At 41.3% G+C, this 20,351-nt stretch overlaps 2 protein-coding genes and 1 long non-coding RNA gene across 4 annotated transcripts in view; 2 read left to right on the top strand and 1 right to left on the bottom strand.

The window, feature by feature from the left end:
- The window catches only part of LOC116036636, a 22,083-nt gene extending 5,785 nt beyond the window's left edge, over window positions 1-16,298 (bottom strand). Inside the window, exons 1-2 of the long non-coding RNA XR_004101660.2 lie at window positions 15,937-16,298; window positions 12,314-12,318 (exon numbers count right to left, since the gene is read on the bottom strand). This is a non-coding gene — a long non-coding RNA (uncharacterized LOC116036636). The remainder of the gene's footprint in view (window positions 1-12,313; window positions 12,319-15,936) is intronic.
- Window positions 2,206-14,570, top strand: LOC116036630 (sodium/hydrogen exchanger 2-like). Of its 2 annotated transcripts, none has more exons than XM_036005348.1 (13): window positions 2,206-2,540; window positions 2,950-3,172; window positions 3,960-4,200; window positions 4,720-4,970; window positions 7,190-7,407; window positions 9,301-9,497; window positions 9,609-9,698; window positions 10,735-10,805; window positions 11,011-11,145; window positions 12,347-12,443; window positions 12,534-12,644; window positions 13,272-13,335; window positions 14,186-14,570. In XM_036005348.1, exons 1-13 carry the CDS (start codon window positions 2,288-2,290, stop codon window positions 14,377-14,379), a joined length of 2,145 nt encoding a protein of 714 aa, XP_035861241.1. In that variant the 5' UTR covers window positions 2,206-2,287; the 3' UTR covers window positions 14,380-14,570. The 2 variants fall into 2 exon arrangements, with proteins under 2 accessions (XP_035861241.1, XP_031136091.1); XM_031280231.2 differs by having other exon boundaries at window positions 2,208-2,540; window positions 12,531-12,644.
- Window positions 14,875-20,351, top strand: LOC116036633 (transmembrane protein 182-like). Its single transcript, XM_036005357.1, has 6 exons — window positions 14,875-14,961; window positions 14,997-15,274; window positions 17,069-17,192; window positions 17,697-17,795; window positions 18,915-19,052; window positions 19,755-20,351. Exons 2-6 carry the CDS (start codon window positions 15,107-15,109, stop codon window positions 19,973-19,975), a joined length of 750 nt encoding a protein of 249 aa, XP_035861250.1. The 5' UTR covers window positions 14,875-14,961; window positions 14,997-15,106; the 3' UTR covers window positions 19,976-20,351.

The following is a 20,351-nucleotide window of genomic DNA, read 5'->3' as shown; positions in this document are numbered from 1 at the left end:
AACTGCTGATTTAAATAATTAAACATGTAAATATGCAAGTAAATATATAAACTCAAATATATGAATTAACTTGTAAATCTTAAACACTCATCACCACACATCCCGCTCTCTGTATATAAAGATACATTGTGTATATATATATATATACACACAGTATATGTGGAGTTTGCATGTTCTCCCCATGGCTGCATGGGTTTCCTCCCACAGTTCAAACTGGACATTTAGGTTCATTGGCAATCATAACTATGACATCATGGGTTTTCCTTAATTCAAACTGAATCCTCTCCCAGCATCTGTTGTCTCTTCTCTCTCTGTGTGAACAGGGTCTCTGAGTTTGGCCTCTTGTGTGTATGTATTTATAAATGTTCCTATTTTATGGACTGATTGTCTGAATGGTTTGTTTTTAGCTCTCTTATTAGATAACATTTTTTAACTTATACAGTAAGTATTTATTTCTGTTTTATTAATTTGCACTGCGACTGATGAGAAACAACTTTTCGTTTCTTCTGAATATGCAAGTACTCAGTTAAATGACAAATAAAGTGAATTGAATTGTATGTGCGGTCTGTCCTCCTGCAGGTCTGTCTCTGTGGTACAGAAGAGGCTCAGTGGTCCAGGTAGCACCTGGAAGTTGCTCTATGTCTCCTCAGATCCACAGTCTTCAATTCAAACACTTTGATATATTCCCTCAAACTCTCACTTACTACATTTAAGATGTATAAAATATTTACTATTTCGATATATACAACACATATTTTATGTCTGTCTGTCCTGGAAAAGAACCCTCTCCTCTTCCTGAGGTTTCTACACTCTTTTCCTTTGTGGAAATTGTCCTTATCCGAATCAAGGGTCGAAGACATTGGTTCCAAACCTGGAGGTCCCGACCCCCACTAGGGGCTACCAAAGTTTCATTTAAATATACAATTGGCCTATATCTCAGTTTTCAATCACTTTTAAAATACTTGTATACAATCTACTCATATAGGATTGCAATGTGTTTGTTGATGCACATAACTGAAAAAAGGTCAACAATTGTATTGTAGCCAATATTCTGTGTAATATGACCCTTCACAAGCACACACACAGGTTTGAGCTATTTATGATGATTGTAGTTGTGTTTGTCTTTGTGTTCAATGTCCCTGTGTGGTATCAATAAAGTACATTTGATCTTAACTTTTTTTTCTCTGAAAATAGGCAATTGGAATACATGATATTGGACTTTGGGAACTTGTAAGGAGCATTATCATTTCAGGGACTAAAGACATCAGTTACATGCAAATAAAATAATCAATAGATTAATTGATAACTGTTATTAGCAGACCTAATGAGAGCCTTTCATGCTAAACAAAAAAAGGAAATCATGAAAGGCTCTCTCAAGTCCACTAAAGTAGGTTTCAGACTTGAGTGTATCGTTGTGTACATCGTCCCAACTAATTTTACATGGTTCAGGTAAGATGATTGTATCTGAAATATTGATTTTGATTTGCCCGCTCTCTAAGGTCTAATATGTTTAATTTATTAACTGTTTCTCGCACCCGGCTTAGGACCCGTGGTGATCGAGCTTTGGAGTCGGTAGCATCAAGACTTTGGAATGCTCTGCCTCCTCCAACACGCTCTGCTGGCTCAGTGGACTCTTTTAAAAATCAGTTGAAGACCTACTTTTTTTGAACAGGCCTTTGGTTGACCTGTCCGCATTTAATTGTTTTTAAGTATTACATTGTGATTTTGTGGACTGTGTTTTAATATGTATCATATTGTATGGTTATGTAAAGCACTTTGTGATTTGTGACTTTTATCTGTAAAAAGCGCTATATAAATACATTTTACTTACTTACGTGGGTGTTATTTGTGTTGATGGTAGTATTGTCCTCCTAAACCAGTCAGAAAATGGTGTCCCCACCTTAGCGAGTAATTGTGTGTGTGTGTGTGTGTGTGTGTGTGTGTGTGTGTGTGTGTGTGTGTGTGTGTGCGTGTGTGTGTGTGTGTGTGTGCGTGTGTGTGTGTGTGTGTGTGTGTGTGTGTGTGTGTTGAGCTCTGTACTGCTGGTTGGATATCATTGCTAGCTCAGGGATTCCTGTGCACATTAGTTGCTGCATGAGTTGTGGAGTTGTTGTTTTGTGTGTGTACATGTGTGCATGTGTGTGTGTGTGTGTGTGTGTGTGTGTGTGTGTGTGTGTGTGTGTGTGTGTGTGTGTGTGTGCGTGCTGCTCGCCCTCCCTTTATCTCCATAATCCCTGTCCTATTCTCTCCCTGTCCCTCTCTCCTGTTGTCCCAGCATGGCTGCAGGATGGCTGCCCTGTGGACTCTCTCTCTGCTGCTCTCTGCCTGCCTGTTTTGGCCTGCATGTTTGGCCCTGACTCCCCCAGCTGAGCTCCCACAGCCCCACAACCTGCCCCCCTCACTGGGCTTCAACAGCAGCGATGGCAGTCTGTCTGTGGATCTGCCCATGGCTCTGAGGGTTTTCAGCGTGGACTATCACCATGTGCAGGCTCCCTTTGAGATCGTGCTGTGGATCATGCTGGCCTCACTGGCCAAGTTGGGTAAGCTTCAGTTGGTCTTCTGCTCATACATGAAAAAGCCAACGTTAGATAACATCCTAGTGGAAGTGGTTAGATGTTGTTAGAGGGTTCAAATCTGAAGTTAACTGAAATTGCTTCAGGGTTTGTTATGTTATGGTATTTATTATTATTTTTTTTATATTACTTTATCAACTACTGTATGAGTAACGTTACCCAAGTGGTTCATCTAAATCATCTATGTATTATAATAATTCTTACAATATAAAGAAGATGAACAAGAAATAAAACTTCTCTGATCTGCTGTTGGCATATAGCTCCACTTTTGTGCTTTCAGTCAGAGTGACAGGAATTCAGCTCAAGAAGTCACAACATGGTGGAATTATTAGCATTAGCATGAAGCCCTTGTATCTTCTCTGTCTCTATCGTCCAGGTTTCCACTGGTCAGGTCGAGTCCCAGCAGTGGTCCCAGAGAGCTGTCTCCTCATCATGGTGGGCCTCCTGGTTGGAGGGGTGATCTATGGCGTTCGCCACTCTGCTCCCCCGACTCTCAGCGCGGATGCTTTCTTCCTCTTCCTGCTCCCGCCCATCGTGTTGGACGCAGGATACTTCCTGCCAGGGAAGCTGTTCTTTGAAAACCTCGGGACCATCCTCTGGTTGGTACAGTGTTTTCATTTTGATCTGTGTGTGGGTCTGTGTGAAAAAGCTGTTGAATACACGGTTTCTTATATCTTCACATTATTAGAGTTTCTTTTTTAAATATGCCATTACAGGGAAATAACATTTCTGTGAAATGCACTCACATTTTCCAACCAATGTATATAGCGTCAATGAAACAAGCAGATAAAATATGATTTATCTGTTTAAAGCTGCTAACAATGCTATCAATATTTCTTTTAGCCATGCTAGCAGCTTGGCTCAAGGGATGGCACTGTTGGTCAGACTTAGATTTCTCAAAAATGGATGGATTGCCATGACATTTTGTGCAGACATACAAATATCCCAGAGGAAAATTCCTAAATACTTGATCTATACTCTGTCTATCTCGTGCCACCGCACAAGATAGACAGATCTGTCAAAGATCTTTGTGACCAGATCTTTTAAAAACTAGAGGCCTTCCCATCGCTTCAACTGTACTTTTTGACTAAGAACATTGACAATGACACAGTCATTGTGAACGCATTCTAATGTTAGCATTTATCACGTTTTAAAGAGGTGGCTCATAGAGAACACCCTACAGAGAATGATCACCATACTCAGCAGTTCCTCTCAGCTCTGGAGCATTTTTGCATCTTTCATATCATTGTTTTAGTTTTTATTGGCCAGAACTTTACTGTTTTGGTTCAGTCTTACCGCTCTCATCAGTGTTGTTTCTTTGATGTTATCTTGAACAAAGCAGTTTTATTCCTGTTTCCTGTAAAACTGCTGATTGTGTATATGCAGGTATGCGGTGCTGGGAACCCTCTGGAACGTGTTGGGCATCGGTCTCTCTCTGTACGGTGTGTGTCTGCTGGCCCCGAGCTCTCTGGGAGACATCTCTCTGCTCCACTGCCTGCTGTTTGGCTCTCTGATCGCTGCCGTCGACCCCGTGGCTGTGCTCTCCGTCTTCCAGGAAATGCATGTCAACGACCAGCTTCACATCTTGGTGTTTGGAGAGTCGCTGCTCAATGACGCCGTGACCGTGGTGAGGGGGAGAGGTGGTGAAAATAACAATAAGATATCTTCTTTTGTGTTGGGCCACCGGGTTCTGTGATGGGCCACACACACACACACACACACACACACACACACACACACACACACACACACACACACACACACACACACACGGGTTGGGCCACCAGCAGCACGGTGCTCCTATGGTTAGCACTGTGGCCTCACAGCAAGAAGGTACTGGGTTCGAACCCTGGTAGTCCCGGGCCTTTCTGTGTGGAGTTTGCATGTTCTACCCCATGTCTGAGTGGGTTTTCTCCGGGTACTCCGGTTTCCCCCACCACTAAAAACATGTTCCCTTCCCTTTATACCAAGCTGAAGTGTGTTGAGCGTCTGGCGCCGTTAGGCTGCCATGCATCACCCAGGTGGGTGCTACACATTGGTGTGGTAGAGAGTAGTCGTCCCCCCAAAAGCCCTTTGAGTGTCTATAATAAAGATATATATAAATGTAATGAATTATTATTATTGAATACATCTCTCGTCCTCTCAGGTGCTCTACAAGCTGTTTGAGTCCTTCCTCCGCCTGCCGTCAGTGTCGGGGCTGGATGTGTTGCTGGGAGGGTGCAGGGTTTTGGTGGTGGGTCTCGGCGGCCTGTTCGTAGGCCTCTTCTTTGGCCTGGTGGCGGCCCTCACCTCCCGGTTCACCTCCAGAGCCCAGGTCATCGCCCCGCTCTTTGTCTTCCTCTACTCCTACCTGTCCTACCTGACCTCAGAGATGCTTCACCTCTCTGGCATCATGGCGTGAGTCAAAGACCTCCTTTTGTATGAAAGAATGAATTAATGAATGACTGAATGGTTTATTTTTGTGTCTGGCCGCTTACACGGCCCATCTATCATAGGCTTATTCAGACACATTTTAAGTAGTCTATATCCACGACGTTCCACTTCTGGGATTGCTCTCGTTCTGCCGGAAATTCCGCCGGTTGTCACTCTTTTCGGATGTCTTCCTCTGTCTTTGTGTTCTAATTCTAACCTCCGGTGGATTTCTGAGGACTATGGTTAACTGCTCCTCAGATCTCTGCAGGGTAAATCCAGACAGCTAGCTAGACTATCTGTCCAATCTGAGTTTTGTGTTGCACGTCTAAAACAACTAGAACAATTTCCTTTCCGAGGCTATTTTGCAGAGGCACCGTGGCTCCGCTCGGCGCATAGCACCGCCCAAGACAATTGTGATTGGTTTAAAGAAATGCCAATAAACCAGAGCACGTTTTTCTCCCATCCTGGAATGCTGTGTGGACTAGCCAGACCCTCCTCCACAGCGCTGTGGAGGAGAGTCTGGCAATGCAAGACTACATTTTAACTAAACACTTTCTTAGTGCTGACACAAAACAAATATGTACATAAAGGGTACAAGCAGGGCATGAAATTGGCACCCGCCCACCCGCCAAATGCGGGTAACTTTTGGTGAAACTGTCAATCTACCTGCCACGTTGGCGGGTAGCCAATGAGAATTGAGTGATTCAGACACCTAACTATCAGTAAGCAGGGTTCGCGGGCCTGGTCCAATCAGGGGCCCGCATCACGGGAAGACATTGATTGACAGCCGGGGCCCCCCAATCCCAGCATCCCACGTGCAGACACTGACCAAGCGGGAGTGAGAACGGGTCAAATTCATTTCCTAGTTTCTGATATGAAGACGAGACGTGTGTGTGACTCGAACATCTCACATTTACCAACAAAACATACAGCGAAAGACCGTGCAAAACATTTCAGACCGTCCTGCCAACCTGTATACATTTTAACATCAATGTACGCTGTAACGTTTTTTCACTCTAAAGTCAGCGGCTGCTGTTTCAATCTGTCGGCTCTCTGCAGCGGGCGGGGCTGCTCCGTTTCCCCCGCGACTAACGCGCGCACACAATCACACACACACACACATACACACACACACACACACACACACACACACACACACACACACACACACACACACAAACACACACACACACACACACACACACACAATTACACACAAACGCACACGGTGGATGCAGGAAAAAACGCAGATGAGACGTACAGGATGACCTAAATTGAGGACAGCTACTCTCGTTATTGTAAGTGCAATGATAAGTTAAAGTCCAATAAAGTCCAAATAAGTACTTTATTAAACCATATGAATGTGTATCCCAGGCCAGGATAGGAAATTAACTAACAATGTAAAGAGCAACAAGCCACTGACAATGACAGATATGTTCATATTTGATTCATTCAATACATTATTATTTTGTGTCTTAAATCCACCAGCCTTTTTCAAATTTTACCAACATTTGCAGCATCCTGAGCCTTTTTGGTAAGGTTCCTAGGAAATCTCAGCCCAGAGTAATGAATTAATAGTAATAAGTATTATTCTCCTCAAAACAAGTTTTTTATTTATTTTTTATTTTTAAGAACTATTCAAAAAAAATTCTTGTGTTATGGTGCGCATTCACCAGTGTTTTGTTGTTGTTGTGGTGGCGTAGGCTACTCCTGATTTTGTCAGTCATCTCATCTCATATATGCAGTGGCGTAACGAGCCAACACCCGGCCCCTATGCAGGATTATCAAGGCGGGCCCCCCTACTACAGCACGTGATGACGGCGCAATGTCCACGAGTAGACACAGCAATTCCTGTTTTTCACCTTTATGTCACAAAAAAAACTGGCTGATTTAAAAATCCACCTGCCACAGTGGCTGGTGGTCAAAAAAGTTAACTTCATGCCCTGGGTACAAGTATCAAATTTACAATTCAACAAAAAAACAGATAAACGTAGAATAAATACAAGGGTACTAACATAAAGTTAACATTTCAACATAAAACCCTTTTCAGACCAGAATTAATGATGTTATGTTTTTTATCGTCATCGCAATATCAACAGGCGCAAGAAACACACGAAAAACTGCTACATGTCGCAAAAGACACTAAAACATATGTAAATGTTTAGCGTGGTAACATCTGATTATATTTCGTCCTCTCTGTGCAGCATAGTGACCTGCGCCGTGACCATGAAGCAGTATGTGGAGGCTAATGTGTCAGAGCGCAGCAAGACTAGCATCCAGTACTTCCTGAAGATGTGGAGCAGCGTGAGTGAAACCCTCATCTTCATCTTCCTGGGCGTGTCCACAATACAGGATGTCCATATGTGGAGCTGGTCCTTTGTCTGCTCCACACTGCTGCTCTGCCTCATCTGGAGGGCCACAGGTAGCTTTGGAAATCTTGCCTGCACTTTCACTTTTACATCACTTCAATTCAATTTTAGTTATAGTGTGAAATCATAACAAAAGTTATCTCAGGACACTTTACAGATAGAGTAGGTCTAGACCACACTCCATAATTTACAGAGACCCAACAATTTCCCCCGTAGAGCAATCATTTAGTGCAACAGTGGCGAGGAAAAAACTTCCTTTGAACAAGCAGAAACCTCGGACAGAACCAGGCTCTTGGTAGGCGGCCATCTGCCACTGCCAGTTGGGAAACAGAGACACAGATACAGAAATAGGATTTCATAATAATCATAGCAGTTGGCATGATGTGCAGTGGCAATTATAGTAACAGTAAAATAGAAATAATAGTAGTAGCAGTATACTACTTTCGAAGCAGCAGTTTATTTTTAAATCTATTTTCTTTCACTATCCTCCTTATTTATAACATTTAATCCCATATAGATTAACATATAGTCTGAGACATACTGAGTACCCCTTTTTCTTCGATCCCAGAATCTCCAAAGAAATTGGGCGACGTGCCTTTAAATGTAAAGCCCCATCTGATTGGAACACCTTGCCTGGCTCACTTTGATCTATTACTTCATTTGGTTTCTTTAAAGTGCCCATATTATACTCATTTTCAGGTTCATAATTATATTTAGAGGTTATATCAGAATAGGTTTACATGGTTTAATTTTCAAAAAACACCATATTTTTGTTGTACTGCACATTGCTGCAGCTCCTCTTTTCACCCTGTGTTGAGCTCTCTGTTTTAGCTACAGAGTGAGACCTCTCACTGCTGTTCCATCTTTGTTGGGAGTCTCACATGCTCAGTACCTAGGTAAGGACTACTAGCCAGTCAGAAGCAGAGTATGAGGGCGTGCCCTGACAGTACCTAGGTAAGGACTACTAGCCAGTCAGAAGCAGAGTATGAGGGCGTGCCCTGACAGTACCTAAGTAAGGACTACTAGCCAGTCAGAAGCAGAGTATGAGGGCGTGCCCTGACAGTACCTAGGTAAGGACTACTAGCCAGTCAGAAGCCGAGTATGAGGGCGTGCCCTGACAGTACCTAGGTAAGGACTACTAGCCAGTCAGAAGCAGAGTATGAGGGCGTGCCCTGACAGTAGCTAGGTAAGGACTACTAGCCAGTCAGAAGCAGAGTATGAGGGCGTGCCCTGACAGTACCTAGGTAAGGACTACTAGCCAGTCAGAAGCAGAGTATGAGGGCGTGCCATGCTAGCAGCTAGGTGAGCATTATAATGTGTGTTCCAAAGTGACCACGTTTGTCTCTGAAGTAAAGGCTGGACTACAATAGAGCTGTTTGGAGCAGTTTGTGAACAGTGTTTTCTGTTGGAGATGGTAAGTCCCTTTGGGGTGGACTTTGGGCTTTTTACCTTTGTAAACCTATTATGTGCACAAACATATATATATATATATAAAACACAATAAAGGTAAGGGAAAAAGCCAAAAAGCATGATATGAGCACTTTAAGGCATATGTCTTTAAGTCAATCAACCTGCTCTTGCTTCTAATTTGACATGACACATGATTCTTGTTGATTTTCTTGTTTGTTTTTTTCTTCTTAGTTTCTTACTTTTCTCCTTAATGTGTTGGCACCTTTTTTGTGTATATACTGTGCATAGCAGCACAATTGGGATGTATGCACATTTATTGTTTAGTATTTCATGAGGGGGAGTCAGTTGGTGTTGGAGTAGTTATGCTTGGGAGTGCTGTGTTTATGTGTGAATGTATTTTGTGTTTTGTATTTGTCTTAAGGACCCCCTCGAAAATGAGATGATTAAACTCAAGGGATCTATCCTCCTAATAAATACTCTCTTTCTATATATATATATATATATATATATACATACACAATGTATCTTTATATAAGGTGTTCTCCTGCTGACTGCTGTGGTGAACAAGCTCCGGAGGAACACTGTCACCTTTCGAGATCAGTTCATCATTGCCTACGGAGGCTTGAGAGGGGCCATCTGCTTCTCCCTCGTCTTCCTGATCGACGACTTCCCAAAGAAGAGACTCTTCATCACAACGACCATTGTCGTCATCCTCTTCACTGTCTTTGTACAGGTGGGAGAATAATGTCACTTTTTTCTTCAACTTTGCTTCTTCTTTTCTTTTTGGCTTCATGGAGTGAACTTGTTTGGATATCTGTTGAGTTTGGTTTTGTCTGGTTCTCAGGGGATGACTATTAAGCCTCTAGTAGAGCTGCTGGATGTGAAGAGGAAGAAGAGAGCTCTGCCTACGGTCAGCGAGGAGATCCACAGCAGGGTGAGAAGCGGGGGGCCGGGCCAGCAAAATGGTCTGTAAGGAAGACAGTGTATACTGTATATGCATTATTAGAAGGGTGTATTCCAAGTGTAATTATCAACTTATTCAATCGAGTGAGGAATGTAGACACCACAATAAGTCATGTCTCTTCCATACATCATTCATTTAGTTGTTTTTATAGTAATAATTTCATCATTTTTTCAAAATATTTCATACTGTATATGTATGACTTTTTTCAGTATAACAAGGTAAAATATTTTAACAAACCAACATGAAATGATTGGTTATAATCTTATTTAAAAATGCATATTTCGTAGCTTAAGACCTTTACTGTATTTTAAATGTCCTTGCTTTTGGAATCATGCTGTAACACAATGTATGTATCAAAGCAAATTATCTAAGAAGAAGGATTCACTGAGTGTTTATATATGTGTGATAACACATTATGTATCTTCAAACACTTTTCTTTCTGTTTTGGATCACCGTACAGTATCTAAGGGGGAAATGATATCCTCCTTGTAAGTAAAGATGCCACAGCGATGAGCTTCAGTTTTCTAGTTGATTCAGTTTTTTATTATAGAAATGCGTCTTTCATGTTGCGGTGGTGTCATGGCCTCTGTGTGTGAACACAGCTCTCTTCTGCTTTCCCCCTTTCATCAGTCAAAGGGAAATAATAGTGATAGTTCAGCATAGAAAGTGTCATCTGTTTTCTAATGCTACTTTTTATTATTTTTTGGGCTTTTCCACCTTTAATGGACAGGACAGCTAGGTGAGAAAAGGGAGAGAGAGAGGGAAGACATGCAGGAAATCGTCACAGGTCGGAGTCGCACCCTGGACCTCTGCGTCGAGGCATAAACCTCTAAATATATGTGCACCTGCTGTACCCACTGAGCCAACCCTGCCACTTGATGCTACTTTTAATAATAGATATGTAGCATGCAGGGATGGACACCCACTTCAAAATATCCCATGGGAAATGATATGTAGAGGCAAAAGAAATCTGTGAATGATATACTCACATCAATTCTCCTCTTAGCTCATTGATCATCTGCTGGCAGGGATAGAGGATGTGGTTGGCTACTGGGGGCAGCACTACTGGAAAGACAAGTTAGTTTCTCTTGTTTTACATTTACTTTGCATTTTCTGATTGTGTTTCCCCTAAATGTTTTTGTATGCCCATAAAAAATAAAGGACCTGAAATGACCAATAGGTGGCAGCAAACACCACATGCGAAAGGTCCAGATAATTTTCCAGTCAGCTGGTCACTGAAATGTATTTTGTGTGTGTGTGTGTGTGTGTGTGTGTGTGTGAGGTTTGAGCAGTTTAACAAGAAGTACCTTCGTCGTTTCCTGATCCGTGACGATCACCAGGCTCCCTCCAGCATCCTCAGAGTTTACCAGGAGCTGGAGAGAAGGGACCAGAGGGGAGACGAGGAGGCGCCACCACTGTGAGAATATATATATATATATAAAAAAAAAAAAAAAAAAAAAAAAAAACTTCTCTCATAGTCGGGCTCAGGGATCTCCAGGACTTCACAGAAGTAACCCCATAGGGTCCTTAAAGTGCCCGTATTATGCTCATTTTCAGGTTCATAATTATATTTAGAGGTTATATCAGAATAGGTTTACGTGGTTTAATTTTCAAAAAAACATCATATTTTTGTTGTACTGCACATTGCTGCAGCTCCTCTTTTCACCCTGTGTGTTGAGCTCTCTGTTTTAGCTACAGAGTGAGACCTCTCACTTCTGTTCCATCTTTGTTGGGAGTCACACATGTGCAGTAGCTAGGTAAGGACTACTAGCCAGTCAGAAGCAGAGTCTGAGGGCGTGCCCTGACAGTAGCTAGGTAAGGACTACTAGCCAGTCAGAAGCAGAGTATGAGGGCGTGTCCTGACAGTACCTAGGTAAGGACTACTAGCCAGTCAGAAGCAGAGTATGAGGGCGTGCCATGCTAGCAGCTAGGCGAGCATTATAACGTGTGTTCCAAAGTGACCATGTTTGTCTCTGAAGTAAAGGCTGGACTACAATAGAGCTGTTTGGAGCAGTTTGTGAACAGTGTTTTCTGTTGGAGATGGTAAGTCCCTTTGGGGTGGACTTTGGGCTTTTTCACTTTGTAAACATATAACGTGCACAAAAAAGATATTTAACACAATAAAGGAAAGGGAAAGAGCAAAAAAACATAATATGAGCACTTTAAAACTAGGGAAAGTCTCATGATCACCATGGTTATCTGTGTGTAACCGGTGGACTTCTGCGTTGTGATTGTTTTAGTCCCCACACCGTGACACTAGGATCTCTTTATGATGATGTCCGTTTATTCTCTCTGGTGACAAACATGAATAAACAGACCTCGTCATGCATCAGAACGGCCCGCTCCAACTTCTCTCCCAAACGGTATTACAAAAAAAGGGGAGAGGGAAAGGGGACACAAGGGATTTACAGTAACAGGACCACCGAAGAAGAAATAAAGTAGGGGCTCTGAACTCTAACACATAGCCTGCATACTGACACCAGATACATTTTTTAATAAGGAACCAGAATAAATATTTTGTAATTATAAATTAGATTTTGTAATTATAAATTAGATAAAGGCAAATGCAAATATGACCCTGTTACATGTGCTAATTGAAAACGTTAATGGACCTTTAGAGTGGACACTCGTTCCGACAGCCGTCCCCTCTTACCCGAGGAGATGGACAGCATCAGGCGTATTCTCTCCAGAAACCTTCAGAACTTCAACAACAAGGTAAATTCACAGCTTGGGTTTGTGTACCTCTGTTGCACTATACAGTAGGTATGTACTATTCATCTACTGTTTGTTTTGTCACTCCAGCAGACACGAGCCTACAGCAGACACACCCTGCACCAGGACGCCACCATGGACAGAACAAGGAAGCCTCTTCACAGACACCAGAGTCTGGGAGAAAGATACACGTTTAATACACAGGTACCATGTTAACACAAGTCTTTCAGTCTCATTTCCTCTGATTCGCATTGTTATTGAAGCAAGTAAAATGTTAAACAAATTAAGTGAAATAATCCTTCCAAAATGCTACATACTGGTACCGTTTTAAGATTAAAATCTGAAATTCATCAGGCAAATGAAAAACATACATGATTTTATCTTCAAAAATTTCTCATAAGCAGGGCCACACAGAATCTGCGGACACGGAATTCCACAGAATTTTCCTCCAATTTTCCTCAGATATTCTATATTATATATATACTATATTAATTAAAAAAATGAAAATAAAACTCAGAATGTTAACACATCTCCACCCCAAGCAGAAAAACAGTCTGCTATATTCCGCAGATTTTCATTCTGGATCACCGCTGAATAATAAAAAAAAACCAACCAATTACTGTCTGCTCCTACTTTTCATAAACACACTGTCAGGGTGACAATTATTTGTGACAAAAGTGTCACTATTTGGAAATAAGGCGGGATATACATCATGATTCGTGCCAAGAAAATACCACTTTACTTAAAATGATCAATAAGCTTGATTGGGTTATTCATCCCACTGATTTAGTTCAAACCTGTTTGTTTTACTGTATACTTCCATCGTGACAGGGGGAGGATGGAGAGTTCAGTGGCTCACGCAGAGGGAGAGCAGGACTCAGCAGGTCTCACACAGGTACAGTGAAAGACATATAATACATATAAATATACAAAAAAACACATATTGGACAAAATATGCAGTTTTTCCTATAAGTCCCCAAGATATAATGTACTGTATGTATGTCATGTTTCTTTGTGTGTCTGTGTACCAAGACCCTACTGTTGGAAAGGACAATCACTGGTGTATGGATGACAAAAAGTATTATTATATCTACTAGAGATGTTCCCATACTATTTGTTCCCTCCCGATACCGATTCTGATACCTGAACTTACGTATCGGCCAATACTGAGGACAGATCGGGTAGTTTTTTTTAGCACTGAGTAAACAAAAAACATGTATATTATTTTTTAACAGTTGTATACTACCAACCCTGTATATATGTGATATGATTGCTCTCATTGTTGTATGGCCTGGCTCAGGTTAAACATGAGCAAATACAACATACAGAGAAGTTACAAAAACACACATAGATAGAATGAATGACGTATACATTTCGTGTATTATCTATTCAGTCATATCGGAAACAGAACATAAATAAACTACTTTAAAGTAGATTGTTTTGGATTGGTGCATAAACCTGCATATTCGCCGATACCAATACCAGCATTTTAGGCAGTATCGTCGGTATTTCTGAAACTGGTATCGGTATGGGAACAACTTTTATATCTACACTTGTCTTTCCACTCCTCTGCTTTCTCTCGAGCACTCAGTAGTCACTAAAAAAACACAGGGTAAGTATATAGACACGTCATGAGATTGTCTCTCGTCTCTCTCTACCTCCTGACCTTTGACCCTGACAACTATAGTGTGACTATTCTGACTTTGCGGGCCTTGAGCTCACAGCAGCCTTTCTTCTCTTGGCAGTATGCTCCATGAGCCCGAGGCCTGTCCTCCAGGACTCATCTGTCCCGGGAGCTACATCTCAGACCAGAGGGCTAGTGGATCCCAAATCTTCAGCTGCCAGAAAGGAGCAGATCTCTCCACAACATCAAGCGCCTGTTGGAAGAACCCCGAAGAAACAACTCAGCTTTGTTTCTGAGAGCGAGAAGCAGCAATGAAGGCAGACTGTGAGAAAGACAGAGAGCGAGGAGAAGAAATGTAAACCAGTGAATTCAGTCATTTCAAAATGGCTCCATAAAGTGATAAGTACCTCATATTTATTTAGCCATAGTGGGTTTCAGGGTTGATGAAAGGTTTTTTGCAATTGTATGGACATCTTCCAATTAAAACTTTTTAAATGGATTAATAACTCACCTCCTGGTTTTATCATTTTGAGTGTTTGCCAGCTACAATAAAGCTTTCCTTAGCTCCATGTTTCAACTCTTGCTGGAGGTTTGAGGGCCATTTGCATCTCTAGTCTAATTCATTTTCAAAGTGGCGCTCCAAGTGTAACACCTACCTTAGAAATAGCTTGCAGTCATAAAGGGTGATACTCGCTGTCCACATTACAAGCACACACTCAAACCAATCCTGCCTCTCCTTGGTTCCTTTACAAATGCACAGCACACCCACCGGTAATTTGACAAGGACAGGCTTACTGCTTCTTAAAATAACTCCTGTCCCCCCGCCTGACCTCCTCAGTTACTGGAGCTTCTTTTCACCACAGTTCCCAGCATGCCAGGGAGTGGCTGGGAGAGCACTGAGAGCACAGAGAACTGTTTTCATTAGGACCAGGGCTTGGCAGAGGGGTTTGCAGAGTGGACACCAGACAGCTGAGGAAGAACTGACCTGAAGACTGAAAGCTGAGGAGAAAGAGCACTGTGAAGGAGGTTTTAGGCTGGAGTTATGAGGGTGGGAGCTGCGTCCTTGGCTGGGGGGATATTTGGGTTATTAGGGACTCTGTGTTTCTTCCTTGCCTTCAGTACAGACTACTGGCTGGTGGCCAGTGACAACTGTGGACCGTATACATGGCCGACACAAACAACACTGACTAAAGATGCCAATGGGACTGAGGTAGGACAGATACTGTACATGTGTTCTAGGGCTATCTAATTGCGATTATGTTAATTTTATTTTAACTTGTGTTGTCCTCGGGTCACATTTGACCCATTTTCAAAAAAAAAAGTTTTTTAAATCAGAAATATAAAGGGTTTCTTTTAACCTATTGCCCAAAATAACATGGATGCATGGATGTACGTTTTCAATCTCTAGGTATGGTGAAGGGTATGTGATGATGTGGGGCTATTTTAATTCCAAAGGCCAAGGGAACTTTATCAGGATGCATAGTATCCTGGATCCATGAAATAACTGGCCTTTAAAAATAAAGATATGCCTGCCTCTATGGGAATTTAACATAGGGGTGTACTTACTTATGCCCCCTGTATTTTAAGGAAGAACATTTATTTATTTACAATACATTATTCATTCACAAAGAAAATTAGTGTCCTTAAAGGTTGGATTTTTCCTCATTTTTTAATTAAGGCATTAAGATAAATTTCCTAAAGATGATTTTTTTATTCCTCTTTTTAGTCAACTTTAGCATGGGTGTCCTAATTTGTTCACATGACTGTAAGTAGTGCTTGTTCCTTCTGTGGTGATGTGGATGAAACAATATCACACCTATTTTTTGAATGTGAGAAAACTTAGAGAAGAGTCCCGCACACTGAGACCGAAACGTTGTATTTTTTTAAATAAATTATTGCTTGCGTAATGGTCAGTGTGTGGGACTCTTCTCTAAGCTTTTGATCTGCTACTCTTGATCATATCCTACGCACCTGTCCAACAAAAACAGGTGTGCAAAAAAGCTTTCTTACGTTGAATGTGAGAAAACTAAAACATTTCTCAGTGACTTAAATAGTCACCTTTTTGATCCACCTTACTCTCTTAGCGTAAAAGATTTTCTTTTTTATTATGATAATCCTGATAATAACACTTTGGAATATGTAGTGAACCTTTTTGTTTTGCAAGCTAAGTTTTTTATTCATAAACAGAAATGGCCAAAGGGACAGCCTTCCTTCCAGGTATTTAAGTTAGAAAATATTTGCTCCTTAAATCACTTCATATAATTAAAAATAACCAAAAAAATGATGGGCTTCTGTGTCTCCTCTACACATTCTGGAGCTCCTGGACAGTTTTCCTCTTTGTTTTGTTTTGTTTTGTATGTGATGTCTTGTTTGTATATGAAAAATTGTATTGTCATACCATATAGTGTATGATGTTTTGTGTATTTGTGTCTTTAAGCATCAATAAAAAAAATAAAATAAAAAAAAGCTCCTCCAGAGCCATCATACAAGTGTTCTCACAGACAGCGTAGTGCTCCACAAGTCAACTGATCTTTGTGTGTAAACTCAGTGGAGTGCCCCTTTAATTTCCCAGTTTATTCTTCCATGCTACATTTGTAAGAAAGTTCACAAAATGCAAAGTAAGGGATACATTTATGAAAGCTAATCCCTCTGGTGAACTCCTCCCAAAACGCCACATCACAACAAAGTCTTTCATTTTCAATAGAAGAGGATGATTAAAGTTGCATTGTGTTATTCGGCACCATCAATCATGTTTCTGACAAGCAAATGGAGAGTACCAGTCATGCGTGTTTCATAAGTTCCCCTTGAAAACCTCACACGAGCAGGCCATAATCAGAACCACGTTTGATGCCGCGGCACCACTGAAGAATGGAATCACACAGAGCGGCTAACAGAGACGTGTTGACAACGCTGACAGACATTACGCTTCATCCACCTCCAGACATTTCAGTGTCCATCTCTCTGTTGGTGTGCTGATGTCAGTGTGTGTCTTTTTATCATTTAGATCCAGTTAGTGGAAGCTGTCACTGCTTCTCCTCCATCTCTCACTTTACACCACGAGGGCTTCTTCTGGCGATGTGTGTTTCAGGTGGAGCCCACAGCACATGCAGTCCTGGCCACTCTCTTCAGTATGTACACTTGTGGCATTTTTAGGCCTTTATTGACAGGACAGCTGAAGAAATTAAAGGGGAGAGAGAGGGGGGAATGACATGCAGCAAAGGGCCGCAGGTCGGAGTCGAACCAGGGCCTGCTGCGTTGAGAACTAAACCTCTATATATGGGCGCCTGCTATACCAACTGAGCTATCCCGGCACCCAAAACTAAGTTTTTGTTGGGGTTTGTCCAGTGTGGTTGCATGTCTCTTGCTTAGCAGTGTGGTTTGCTTGACATGCTAACAAGTGCAGGAAAGAAAAATGTCTATAATTTAGATATTTGTCAGAAAATATACAGGAGGAGAGCAAGAAGAATGTGTTGGCATTTGCATTTATTTCAGAGTTGCTGATGTTTTTGGCTTGTGTGTTTTTTTAGAACCACATCATTATATATTATATAGTTTTTAATTTATACTCTGTCGTTTTGTTTTGTTTTTTTAGCCTTAAAATACTTTCTTTTTACTTTTTCGTTTTCATCTAGCAAACCAGCCAGAATCCAAGGTCTGTATCCATGGTTACCTCTTCCCTCTGCCTGTTGCACTTGGACCGGTGCCACATCCAAGTTATGATGCTACAGCAGGTAACGCACTCACTCACATACTTACAGACAGATGACTAACAAAAAATGAAAACTGTGCAAGTAAAAGAAAGTGAAGATGCAGATGCTTCCATACAGGACATATGAAGGCTCACTGAAAGGTTTGATGAGTACGAATGATACTGTGATACTATGGCATCCAACAGTCACCTCATCTCAATCCAATTAAGCACTCTTTTTGGACTAACTTGTTTGACAGCACCCCCTCTACCACAATCATAAAATACCAAATGAGGTCATATCTTTTTCCCTGTAGTAGTTCCACGGACATGTAAAGATCAAAGCTGTTCTGATCTGTATATATATATATATATATATATATATATATATATACACACACACACACACACACACACACACACACACACACACACACACACACACACACACACACACACACAGGCACACATGCATGTATTATTTTACAATTAGTTCCTCACACAGTGACACATAAACACATATTCACAATTTACATTTGGACATTTACATTGAGAATATCAGTAAAATAAAAATTCCCAAATCACCAACATTGAGAAGCTGAAGGGTCATGGCTTCAACTGAAGGAGCATATAAATGATTGGAAAACAATACAGTAAGTGCAGAGATGGTGTTCATATTTCTTCTTCATTACAAATGCAAAACAGTTTCAGAACTAGAGTTTTTAGCCCTGCTTGCCCACACATCCCCAAATGAAAGTCTCCACACTCCAAACTGGTGTAGAAATACTGAATCTTTTTATTTTAATTTATGTATTGGCCTAAAAGTAGTCAAATTATTCTAAAAATACTCAAATCTACCCATAAAATACCCACTCACAGGGGGGACATTATTGAAAAAAGTTTGAGAACCACTGCTATAGAGGTAGTAAATCAATCTTCCTATCTAACTCTTAAGCATATTACACAATGTCAAACTATTTCTTTAATTGCAGAAGGTCACTCCCCTCAAGTTGCCCAAATTTGCATAAAATAAATAAATACTGACAACATAACTCAATGTTCTCGATGATAGCTACACCCTGAATGCAAACACTCACTCGCCATGCTATATACAGTACATGGATAAGTAGCTGTTCTGATGGCCTGGGTGTATTTCCTGCAGTGTTTCGGGGTTTCTGGACCGTGTTGATAATCCTTGGCCTGGTCGCAGCTCTAACTGGAGGATTCCTCCTGGTCTGCGGTGTCCCTTTCATCAGCCACAAACTCTACAAGCTGGGCGGGGCTTTCCTCATCGCTGCTGGTAAAATATAGTCTGTGCACATGTGTGGAGCTCATGTCAGCTGTTCATACCTGTCACATACCCAGCAACATACAGAGCAGCAGATGTCCCTCTGTAGTACTGTCGCTATAACAACAGCAGGTTCAAACACTGCAACAGTAGAGATGAGATGGAGCTGTATTCCTCTGGCGTTACTCACAGCACTGATTGTGGAGGAAGTATTCAGATCCTTTACTTAGAGTAAAAGTACTAATACCACACTGTAAAAATGACTCACACACAGTTATGCTTACTCTGATAAAAGTATGTAAGTATCATCAGGAAAATGTACTTAAAGTATTAAAAGTAAAAGTACAATGCAGAAAAATCCTCACATTAAAAAAAATGGAAATGATCTAAACTGTTTTGTGTTTAATCGGCTAATGCTTTCAGCTGGACTTGTAGGCCTACATATTGTTGGGCAGTTTAATTTATAATAAAACATTATATTTTATAAACAACATGTGTTTTGTGTGCAGAAATCTTAATTTGTCAAAGAGTAACTAAATCTGTCAGAGTAATGTAGTGGAGTAAAAGCAGATAGTAGCATAAAAAGTAAAGTAAGACTCACGTAAAGTACAAGTACCTAAAATGTATACTTAAGTACAGTACTTAGTTACATTCCACCACGGCTGATAGCCTCTATACCTGTGTCTCCCTCATATTCTTTCTATCTCTCCCCAGCCTGCTTGTTCCTGTTCGTGCTGCTGCTCTATGTACTGTGGATGGAGGTGACGGAGGTGAAGCGCTACGTCCTGCAGGAGAGAGGAGAGGCGTGTCCCCATGCGCAGGTTTCTGTGCTCTACGGCCTGTCGTTCATGGTGGCGGCTGCCGGCGTGCCTCTGGAGCTCATCTCAGGGATGGTCTTCATGCTGGTGGGCCGTGCACTGCGGGCCAGCAAGTGAGCTCGCCATCTGGTCTGTAAGGAGAAGAAAGGATGTCCTGCACTGGGAAGCAGCAACACACTTGTGGGATGTAAATACTGGCTGAAAGACATGATAAATGTTACAGCACCACTCTTTGGATGTCACGAAGCGTGCAGTCAGAGACACTGATTTTATAATAACAAATAATAATCTTTATTTATAGAGCACTTTTTCCAAATCTGCGTTACAAAGTGCTTCACAAAACAACAACATAGAACAGACCAGTCATAAAAACATCAGGTTTTTAAAACACAACAAATTAAAACCATATGGTGTATAAAAACCTGTACAATGTAAGTATGTAATGATTTTCAGTTTTCTATGACTTTCTTTGCTCTAACTATAAAAATCACTA

This window comes from Sander lucioperca, chromosome 1 (assembly GCF_008315115.2).
Source record: "Sander lucioperca isolate FBNREF2018 chromosome 1, SLUC_FBN_1.2, whole genome shotgun sequence".
Taxonomy (NCBI): domain Eukaryota; kingdom Metazoa; phylum Chordata; class Actinopteri; order Perciformes; family Percidae; genus Sander; species Sander lucioperca.
The sequence above is the reverse complement of the archived record's forward strand: the minus strand, read 5'-3'. Positions and strand labels throughout refer to the sequence as shown.

What these genes read in the sequence shown, in the direction of transcription:
- LOC116036630 (XM_031280231.2), top strand. Translation starts at nt 2,288, where the DNA reads ATGGCTGCCCTGTGGACTCTCTCTCTGCTGCTCTCTGCCTGCCTGTTT. An exon ending in TCAATGACGCCGTGACCGTG is followed by an intron (nt 4,201 to 4,719) that starts GTGAGGGGGAGA and finishes TCGTCCTCTCAG; the next exon opens with GTGCTCTACAAGCTGTTTGA. An exon ending in CAGCACTACTGGAAAGACAA is followed by an intron (nt 10,806 to 11,010) that starts GTTAGTTTCTCT and finishes TGTGTGTGTGAG; the next exon opens with GTTTGAGCAGTTTAACAAGA.
- LOC116036633 (XM_036005357.1), top strand. Translation starts at nt 15,107, where the DNA reads ATGAGGGTGGGAGCTGCGTCCTTGGCTGGGGGGATATTTGGGTTATTA. An exon ending in AAGATGCCAATGGGACTGAG is followed by an intron (nt 15,275 to 17,068) that starts GTAGGACAGATA and finishes TTTATCATTTAG; the next exon opens with ATCCAGTTAGTGGAAGCTGT. An exon ending in AGTCCTGGCCACTCTCTTCA is followed by an intron (nt 17,193 to 17,696) that starts GTATGTACACTT and finishes GTTTTCATCTAG; the next exon opens with CAAACCAGCCAGAATCCAAG.